General features: G+C 39.5%; 1 protein-coding gene across 1 annotated transcript; it reads right to left on the bottom strand.

The window, feature by feature from the left end:
• Positions 1-366: 366 nt before the first annotated feature.
• Positions 367-10,203, bottom strand: slc39a4 (solute carrier family 39 member 4). Its single transcript, XM_051389973.1, has 12 exons — positions 9,589-10,203; positions 6,326-6,655; positions 5,225-5,426; positions 4,932-5,119; positions 3,426-3,609; positions 2,970-3,142; positions 2,613-2,810; positions 2,235-2,339; positions 1,940-1,994; positions 1,701-1,853; positions 1,380-1,567; positions 367-1,276 (listed from the first exon to the last, which is right to left on the bottom strand). Exons 1-12 carry the CDS (start codon positions 9,787-9,789, stop codon positions 1,148-1,150), a joined length of 2,106 nt encoding a protein of 701 aa, XP_051245933.1. The 5' UTR covers positions 9,790-10,203; the 3' UTR covers positions 367-1,147.
• Positions 10,204-10,871: the final 668 nt, after the last annotated feature.

Raw genomic sequence — 10,871 nt, 5'->3', positions numbered from 1 at the left:
CACAAACTGTGCAAACGAAAAGGGGGAAACCCACTGACAGAAAGAGCACCTGCTTTCATCCCAGATTGATACAATACAAGGACTAACACTAGAGAGCTATGAAATCTAATTTTGAAAGTTCGTAAAAAGGTCTATATTTTCATGTTCATTAACTAGTCAAATGCTCTGAAATCAAAGTCAAGAATGTTATTTATATGGACAAAAATTACCAATTTGTCCTTATGTAAGAGCTTCTAATCCTGTACCTAGATTATTAGTGTGTATATGAAGAATAAAACATTAAAATCCACATTAATATGCACCAGACACACTAGAAAAGTCTCCATTCACCTGCTGCTTAGGTAAAACAAATAGGTGCAAAGTGGGTTTTGATAGAGTTTTAATTTATTTATTATTTATTTATTTATTTATGTTAAATGCAGAAAACAAAATATACCAACATATATTAAACACATTTTTATACATTTACCATTATCATAATTGGTGTGGTGAGATCTGTAGTTCGGAAAAATACTATAAACCTCAAAACTGTATTTTCTCCACCTGACAAATTTTGTGTGTTTTCTCATTAACAGACACTTTTAATAAAAAGCACAAAAATAACTCTGTACAAAGCTGTATTACATGTAATACATGTAAGTTACAAGGAAATTCAAGGAGGAACGACAACACGTGAGACAATGTGAACTCACACTTTTACTGATTTTAAGGTGACTATTAAATAACTTTAACGTGTCGGTAAAAGATCAGCTGAATCTGTGTGTGTGTAGCTATAAAGGGTAAGATGGGGTGAGGACATTAGTGATTATTTTATTTTAAAAACTGATATAGCCTCACTACAGAAGTTGTGTAATAAATGCTACCTTTTATAAATATTACTATGTTCACTTCAGACTGTCAGCTCCCCTTCTTGTAGTTTGTGGTGTAATAATATTAATATTATTAGTTAAACGGCAACCTATAGAAATATACGGGAAAGTTCACAGGGAGGAAGTATTAGTTAAATAACCACATCTGTGATCAAGGATCCCTTTGGTTAGAGGGAACAAGGACCATCTTCCCTTTTCGGCTCATCTCTGGGGGTCTCATCGAGGTAATTTACCAGAATACGGCCATAAATGAACCCAGAATGATGTGTGTCCAGGTTTTAAAAGCTGATTCTCTCCTCATAAAGTGACAGCAGCAACAGAATACCCCACCCGGTCAGAAGGCCGACATTCTGCAGCAGAAACATCAACCAGGGTCTCTTGTTGCTGATGTGGACCATAGTGGGGAGCTAGAAGGAGAGAGAGGGGAGATGGAAGTGGAAGATTATTAAAAGATTAAAAGACTATTTTAACGACAGTCACTGTAGGTATCTTCTAGTTCTGTAAACGCACCATATCAGCCAGCCCCACATACAGGAAGAGTCCCGCAGTGATGGCGGCTATCCACTGTTTTGTGGCGAGGTCCGTGGCGACAGACAGGGCGATATACAGGCCGACGAACGAGGTCATGGCGCTGCCGACGTTTAAAAGCAACGCCTTGCGGACAGACACACCGCTGTGGAGCAAGATGGCAAAATCACCTGGAGAGACACGAGAGCAACGGGATGAAGTTAGGAAGTGACCAAACCAGATACCGCCTGCCTTTGGACATATGTATGTGTGTGTGTGTGTGTGTGTGTGTGTGTGTGTGTGTGTGTGTGTGTGTGTGTGTACCCAGTTCATGTGGTAGCTCGTGGCAGAGTACAGCCAGTGATGTGGCCAGACCAGACTTCCATGACAGGGAGAAAGCTGCACCCATCGCTAAGCCGTCTGCAAAGTTGTGGATCCCGTCACCGATGGTTATCATATAAGGCAGCAGACGCTGTTCTGTGGAGGCAGACGGTGGTAGTTAGTGGCAGAGTAGCCACGGTAATTAGCACCAGTTTAATGATAGCGGTGGTTGTTTTTCTCACCTCTGGTGCGTTCTTTTGGCTCTGAGAGGGATTTCTCGTTGTCTTCGTAGCCGACCTAAAATGTAGACGTTACATGAAACATAACTGCAAGTCCTGTTGTTGACAAAAAAACGTGTTTTTACAAACTCTTTGCTGAAGGAACGGAGGGTTTCTCACACCCAATGAGGCAGCTTACAACCATTTTAATAGGAAACAGACGCTTTTGGTTACAGAGAGGTCTAAAACCGGATTATTTGTGCTATACCAAGACGCAAAATGTTAAACCTTAAAGCGTTAACGTATGTTTGTTTCTTACCAGATCTGCTTTTGACCCTGACTGTGACTTTTCTTTTTGTTTCCTTTCCTGTTGATACATTTCTAAAACCCTCCCATGGTCACAGTGGTGAGGCTCTGATTCTTCCTAAAGAGAGAAAAGAATTAAATTTTAGCCTGAAAGTTGAAGCAAAATGAAAGATCTTGAGAAACAAAAGGATTTGAGGAAGTAAAGAACACATGGATACAGAAACAAATGCTGGTCTTTTTTGTTAATCTTTTGGATTATGTCTAATTTTAAACAATTCATAGCAAGTTTTCCTAGAAAGAAACTCTTAAAAAAAAAATGGTGTATAAGCCTCCATATTTATATCCTTATCTGCTTTATCTGTTATTGGTATGGTATTTTTCTGTCTCTTACCCCATGATGATGTTGATGATGGTGATGATTATCTTTATACGTGACCAGAGAGAAGATTGTTTCCATCAGATAAAAGTAGTAGATCCCGGCGATCAACACCAGCATCTTGTAAATGTAGTCTGGAACTTCTGCCTGGGAACCGTCATGTGAATGCTCATGGCCGCCGGTGTCATGTGAGTGCACGTGTAAACCTAGAAACTGGACACACGGACCGCGAGAAAGAGTCAAAATTGGTATAACCCTGCAGGAAAATCAACTTCACTATGATCCTTGGTGGCCTCGTGGTTAGAAATAACATAACTGCAAAATTTAAGTGGACTTTTCAGCTCTAAAGTAGTAAAAGAAAATGTGACTCACCATGGGTAGCAGGTGCAATAAGGCATCTCCAGTCAGCGAACCAACAGCCAGGCTGATGCAGAACTGGATGCACAGCTGGAACACGCTGGTACAGGACGTACACAGCAGCACCACAATGCCAAACATGGATGTCAGTGTTATCACCAAATTGGCAAGTGTTGCGTAGAGGTATCCTACGAGAGGAAGGGAGAAGGTCGTGTATACATACTGTACATGTTGTGTTATATCACCGATAATCGAGCGCTTCCAAGACAAAAAGAGGGATGTCAAGAAAAGACTGACAGCGTCTTTTACCTGGACATGTTTAGTAATCTTTTCCAACAATATAAAAAGGTACAGAAATGCATCTAGAGTGAGGTTTTACTATGATAGGATGGTCTTCAAACCTCAGGTACTGCAGGTACTTTCAAGAGCATCATCTACACACACACACACACACACACACACACACATTACTCTCAGCCTTAGTAAGCCCGTCTGGTTTCTGTGGCTCTGTGGTGTCCATACAGGCTCCGCTCAGGATCTGCTGGATGAGTGCAGGGCTGAGCCGAGCCAAGCCGGACCGACCCAGGCCGGAGGAGGCGGAGCTGTTGCCTGCCAGACCGTAGATCAGGACCAGCTCTTCAGCCGAGAGACAGAGCTGTGAGAAAGTAAAGTCAAACACTTCAGCACAGTCTGTTAAAACTGAGGTACATAGTTTGTCTGTACAGATGAAGGAAAACTAGGAAATTTGCTAATTTAATAGGCAGAGAAACACCAGGGTCAGGAGTCTGAGACCTGCTAGTGGGGAGAACACAAGACTATACTTTAAATCTTAATATGTAAATTTGTTTTACTCTTGGGGTTGAAAGAGCTGCTGGAAAATTGTTACATAGATTCAAGAAGGTTGTTGAAAGATACATAGGCCTAATCTGTCATTACATAAAAAATGTACCAATACATAATATGCCTTTTAAAAAAGAAAAATAAAAAAAGTAAATGCAATACTTTATAATATTTTATAATTAATAATTTATCATTATTGATTAATGAATTATAGTGAAAAATGAGGTTTTACTGTAACATTTTGGTGATAATCATTGGACACACAACTATCTATCTGTGCCTCATTTCCTGTCTGCAAATATTATGATACATGAAGACGCAGCATTGGAAAGGAATTAGGAAATCTTGTTATTCCAAAATCTTTAGCAGCACAATGACCTGAAAGAGACTGACTTCTCTCTCACACACGCCAACAATTTTGGACATATATATATATAGCCCTGAGTCAGCTGAATGTAGAGGATATATGTGTGTGTAGCTATAAAGTCTGTTGAGCAGTAACTGTTTTAGTTAGCTATTCAAAGCTGCATGTCATGTTTTGAAAGCATAAAGGTTAATATATATATAAATATAAAGGTGAGCTGAGATCTTGAACAGTGTTTACTGATTTTGCATAAATGTTACAGCACACAGTGAATACAGTGACAGAGAGTTGTGCATGCAGAGCTGTAGCTACCAGACACTTAAAAGATAGAAACAGACGTTTTCATCTCCTGATTATACAGTCATACAGTTATATTGTGCAGATTTTTTACATTATTACGTATTATTATATTATTTTTAGGAAATAATTAGCTCATATGGCTAGTACCATGAGTGAAACCCATTAGAAAAACACCTGTCACATATTATGTCATTTTATTTTAGATAAACAGTGAGATTAGTCCTTACTGCTTCCACACACATATAATGTAAGTAGTTTAAACGCAATCAGTGGCTTACAAAAGCTGCTAATCATAAAATGTTATTCAACTCATAGCCTGCCAATATTTGGTATATTAACATATATAAATGAGGTATATCACCATCACTCCACTGTCAACCATCAAGCTAAATGTAATCTGCTCCCAATCTGATTTATTGAATAGCTATGATGTGTGATATATGATTTTTCCATGTGTTGGTATATTTATGTACCTGATCCCAGGTGTTGTTTCTTTCATGCCCCTCATGAAGTTCATGGCTGCTCCTCGTCCTTCGTCTCAAACCCCTATGATCATGATCATCAGCGTGCTCGTCCTCGTGGTGGTCGTGTCCATGTTCGTCCTCGTGGTGACCCTCCGACTCCGGTCCGAGGTTCAGACTCCTCATGAGAGCCTCCAAATCTACAGAACACAAACACGAGTGGTTTAAGTTTACAGGCTTTGGGTTTTCTGAGCGAGGAATCTCTCTGCAGCTCTTTCCGTGCATGTGTCAGCGTCCACGTTTACCCCAGACGGTGAAGTTCTCCGACCCCAGGCGGTCCAGGATGTAGTCCAGGAAGAAGCTCTCCTCAGGCAGCGGCCGGCTAATAAGGCATCGACCTAGCAAGGCGTGATACAGGACACGGCCCAAAACTGCACCCACTTCCTGTTTCTGGTTTGGCGATGACGCGTTGACTTCTGTCATGATGTCACTGGCTGTTACGCAGCTCTGGTTACCGTGTTGATAAGGTAGAGGAACGGGTATGGGCACAACAAAAGACAGTTTTAGTCAGTGGCTCATCCATTTTGGTTATTGTTTAAGTCATTTTTTTCGGTTTTTGTCTTAATGTGATTGTAAATTAACATTTTCTGCAGATTGATGGATAATAAAAATAATGGTTTGTTGCAGCCTCAACTCAATTACAATAAAGCTGTCCAGAAGTCACATTTAATTAGTGTTTTTTTGCAGATAACTTTTATATGTATAAAACGTTTAATACTAGATTTGGAAAGGTGACTGAGTCATGTCTGTTAATCCTGGTTTATTATTCATTGTTTTGTAAGGTCGACTACAGAAAGCAGAACAGAGGCATTTAAAACAGATAACTACAGCTAATTAACATTTCCTTACCTCTTTTATAATTGATTTCTGACATTACATTTGTGTCTCATAATACAGCCGTACCAAACATTCAAAGAGGGCACTTTTCATCATGATGACAGTTGCTACGGTGATGTGGCTGAGTACAGGGCAAAGCCTAACAGGTCTAGAGGCGGCATCACCCAAGTACGATAAGATATGAGGAGTGATAAGTGCCGCCATTAACGCAATGAATGAAAAAAGTACATCCGAGAGTGATGAAGATCATAAAGTGGCTCCCTGGTTACCAAAAAGTTAAATATCGTGTCCATTTTCTCTACAGCATCAAACACTGCTGCATGATTGACCCCTCATCACAGACTAACCCTAACCCAGCCAATCAATTTAAACCGCTTCCTTTCTCAAACAGCTTGAAGTTATAGCGAGATAAAACTTCAGTATCGGACAGCACAAGCTTCTAGAAAAGTATTTGTAATGTTTTGTTTTCTTCATCTTGTGACTCTAATTTACGTTTCTAATGTGCCTACCTCACTGTCTGAGGGCTCATAGTGGTCGTGAAGCTCTTGAATCAGCACTTTTAATCCATCAATGTCTATGTGATCGTGGTCGTGGTGCGGCTCGCTCTCCTCGTGCCGGTGTTCGTGGTGTTCCCCATGTGTGAGTTCATGGAGGAAATGTTCGACCTCCTCTCCCCATCTCCCCTGCTTTGTCGCGTTGCACACCAGGCCGGGAGATGAAAGATACAGGACGCACCCGGCAGCCAGAGCCGGGAACTGAGACACGCTGATGGTTAGATTTTTAACGCTGTGGACGGACTGATTGCTGATCAGCTGGTGAACGGCATCTGTCAGATCACACTGGACAGCAAGGCATTCACAGAGAGAGAGAGAGAGAGAGAGAGAGAGAGAGGGAGAGAAAGAAACATACATAGAGATCAATGGAAGTTATTGTAAAACAGCAGCTGCTGCAGAGGTTTTAGTTTTAAATCAAAATCAATTGTTTTATTTCTAACTTCATTGTTAGATTTACACAAAGTTACAATCAGTTTAGAAAAACAAATTATGCACACTGCATTAAAAGCAACCTGTCGTATAATATAATCAGCTGCTTTTATTGCCTTTTATTAGGAGCAATTTAATACGTTACCAAGACGGAGGGAAAGTGGGCAACAATATAAATGGAAGAAAGATATAAAATGCTGACCCAGAAACTCTGACAGTACGAAAAAAAATATTAAATTTTAAAAATGGTTTTAGTTTGAGAAGAACGTCTGTGCTTTCTTTTGCTTCCCCATTGAATTCAATAAAATATGAATGGAATTTGGTTTGTGCTGAATTAAAAAAAAAAAAAGCCCCTATTTCCAGAAATGCTGCACAAAAATAGACCATATGAAAATGTATAATAACCACTTTCCAATGCTTTAAGCAACACAAAATGTAATTACTCTCATTCAGTCCACTGTATTCAAAGAACGTGGCACATAAAACCCAAACTATCTGCACGGCTAAATAGAGGTCGAGGTAAGAAAATACATTTATTGTTATTTGACCCTTTAAACTCTCAAGAGCAGGAAAGTCACAGGGGACAGCGAGTATGGACTCGTTGACATGACATTACAGATATTCATTGTGGGTCAGATGAGGTTTATCATTTTATTGAAGCTCCAGTTTGAATTACCTGTTATAACACTTCTAACTACGGGCGAGTTATATTACAAGCCTTGTGTTATAATCCAAGCCATCGCCTGCAGTAAAGCTGTTTTCATCGATTTACTTTTCGTCCATTACATTCACTGCCAGAAACCTTTGTTGTTTGACAGCAGACACTTTATCAATCACACACTATCCTTTTGTGTGAGATTACAGATGACATGTCGGGCAGGTCAGGGACTCACTGATAAAAGCGGTTTTGTGCAGGTTGCCTGGAAGTAGTGCCCTTCATAAAATTAATAGATGTCACTAAAACAACCTATTGAGATGAATTATTTGTAATTTTATAGACTTGACAATCTTGTGAAGTGTATTTCTCATATATAAAATACAGTAGTACTCAATTTGATATCTTTATAAGCTTTGAAAGTCCCTTTTTTCCCCAAACATTTGCACTAATAAAGTGACTGAAAGCTTGACTTTACAATGAAATAGTTGCCATCATACCTCTATAACTATTTACTGATGATCTTTCATGGTAGGGAGTTGTATGAAGGGTTTTAAAAAAACAATAATGTTTTGAACATGGAGAACAAAAGGCTGTTCAAGGCTTCAACCAGACTGACATTAAATAAGAATATAAGAAATCAGCAGTCATTGGTAAAAGAAACTGGAGGCTTAGCATCAAAATCAGTGTAAATTTAAATAGTAACAGTTTCCTGTTTCAGTGTCAATAATGTCTATAACAAGCTGGAATTAATAGGCGTGTTACTTTAGCAAAGCTATTCTTAAAACGTTAATATAGAAAACTAGATTAGTGTAGGGTTAACACTATTGGAACTGGATCATTTGACCGATCGGTCGAGGCAGACGGCCGCCCACCAGAGCCGGGGACTGCTCGAGGTTTCTGCCTCTTAAAAGAAAGTTTTTCCTTGCCACTGTCACCAAGTGCCTGCTCATGGAGGGAACTGTTGGGTCTCTGTTCATAATTTTATAAGGTTTAGACTGATAAGTGTCCAGAGATGGTTTGGTGATATACAAATAAAATGTTATTATATTGGAAAATCATTTCAATAACAGCACAAATTAAACCTCTTCAGTCTAACCACTGAGTTTCCAAAATATTCAGAGCTCATTTGCACAGCTGTGGTTTAATAATGATCTATAGAGTCAATTACACGTTTCTGAACTGGAAAACAAACAAAATCAAACGGATATTTGGGGTAAACGTGTGACTTGCACGACAAAATTAAAGTTTTAATCATTTGATTTTTCTTCTTTTGGGGCTGAAATTACTTCAAATATAAATAATACATACCAAACTTTTGCACATGTGTTGTGTAACTATAGTTTATACTCTGCACTTTATGGTCAAATTCAACAGGACATCACAAGATGTATAGTCCACTGAATATTTCAGAAACAGTGGGGAATTAATTAATTTATAACTGCAGTAGTTCAGAAACTGGCGCACACATGCAGAAACAACTTATAGGATATAAAAAAAAAACAACAACAAAAAAAACCCACATACAATGAAATCATTAAATTTAAGATTTTGATTGAAACAACAGCATGACTAAAAATAGCTAAATTCATAATTCTTCTGCACACACAAATAACCCCCACTAGGTTAAAAATTAACACCGGGTGGGGTCAATATGATGACTGAAAAAAATCATCTGAATTTTGCCAGCATGCAATTAAAGGACAACATAGTAAAAATACCCAACTAGGTTAACTTGACCCAGTATCAATGGAGTGTTTTGACCTTTTTACATTACAGTTGGGTTACTGGTTTAAAACAACCCTTCTCTTGGGTGGTTTTCTACCCATTGGCACTGGGTTAAATGAACCGGTGCTACATTGACTCCACACTGGGCCACTTTTAACCCAGTAGGCTGTTTGTTGGCTGCATGCTGGCAAAATCCATATGATAAAATGTTTTTTATATATATATATATATATAAATTGGCATTTTTTCATGTAAAATCAGGTAAAATTAAGAAATTAAGATTAAGAACTCCAGTTTTATCAGTGTGCCCATACAGGTAGCTGGTTAATAACTTTTGGACCTCGACCTCTCTCCACAGCATCTACCGCCTGGCTCTCTAACCTGGTTAAAGCCTAATAAAACTTACCTTTTCACACGACACTTCACCGCACTGCACACGTTTCTCCAGTGTATTAAAGAGGGAGCGGAGGGACTCCCCGGTCAGATGCTGCTGTCCCGGAGACACGACGCCGACCACAGCCCCGTACGCAGCCTCCACAGCGGGAGAGCCCGAAACTGAACCCAACAAACCCCAACTGGCAAGAATGAGCAGCGCGGAGAAAAACATCTTAAACCTTTGTTTAAAAACGACTTTTATACACTAAGAATGGATTAACCTGACAGGAAACCGTGTAAAATAGGTCAGATAGAGGCTGATACAGTCTCGGGGTATTTCTACAGACACATTGAGCTGCATAGAGCTCAGCTCGCACCTGTTATCTGTTTAAAACCACTGCAGTTTCAACCTGGACTCTGGATTGTGATTGGCTGAGACGTGGCTCGTGCTGTCCTATAGGCTACCTGTCTGTCAATCCCACCTGTACAGGGCAGAGATGGTCGATTCAGCACACCTTCATATAGGCAATGAGGTCAGACTTCAAGATTGATTTGGCATCCCACAGGTCACTTTGCACTTGGAAGATAACAATGTTAAATGTTATCTTACGCACAAGGCAGCTTTTATTTTGAAGGGCATATCAAAGTCTGGCTTCTGCTGAGGCTCCTGTATGATTTTTATAAGCTCTCCACAGTGGTTCAGGTGTGCAACAGGTGTGCATGCGTAATGTAAACACCATATCCTGGTTTCAGAATCTGGATTAGCTAGCTGTACCCCGACAGGAAGTGGGATACCGCAGCATGTAAACACCTTATCTGAGTCCTGGACACATGTAAACATGGATATATTAATAACCAGGTTTCTCGTGTTCAATGTAAATGTCATATCACAAACTCAGGATACTAATGTGCATGTAAACCTGCTGACTGACTGCCCAAAATCTGAATTAATTAATTGTTTAACCTAATAAATAGAAACAAATGTTGGCTAAGAAACCTTACAAGCTTTAAGTGCTCACCAACACCTCAGTCCCCAAATGTTGTCACATTGGACACTAGAGTGAGAGACAGGGGAGTGAGAGACGGGAGAGAGAGACAGGGGAGAGAGGGGGAAGTGGTAAGGTGATGAGCTACCAGACACAGGTTATTTTAAGAGAGTCCCTGTCTGGTGACGCACACAAAAAGAGATGTTTTATGAACTCAATTATGAAGTTAAAGATGGGAATAAGTAGGAATGTCATGATAAATAACCAGATCTTTAAATCGTGATACAAATTAATCGTGATATCAAAGACTTGTCTCAGAAATAAAAAA

The sequence above is a fragment of the Dicentrarchus labrax genome, unplaced genomic scaffold (assembly GCF_905237075.1).
Source record: "Dicentrarchus labrax unplaced genomic scaffold, dlabrax2021, whole genome shotgun sequence".
Taxonomy (NCBI): domain Eukaryota; kingdom Metazoa; phylum Chordata; class Actinopteri; family Moronidae; genus Dicentrarchus; species Dicentrarchus labrax.
This window is presented reverse-complemented; position numbering and strand designations above follow the sequence as displayed.

Coding starts and splice junctions, on each gene's coding strand:
- slc39a4 (XM_051389973.1), bottom strand. CDS start 9,789: ATGTTTTTCTCCGCGCTGCTCATTCTTGCCAGTTGGGGTTTGTTGGGT. Junction 6,656..9,588: donor GTGAAGTGTCGTGTGAAAAG/GTAAGTTTTATT, acceptor CTTGCTGTCCAG/TGTGATCTGACAGATGCCGT. Junction 1,277..1,379: donor ATGTGGGGCTGGCTGATATG/GTGCGTTTACAG, acceptor CTCTCCTTCTAG/CTCCCCACTATGGTCCACAT.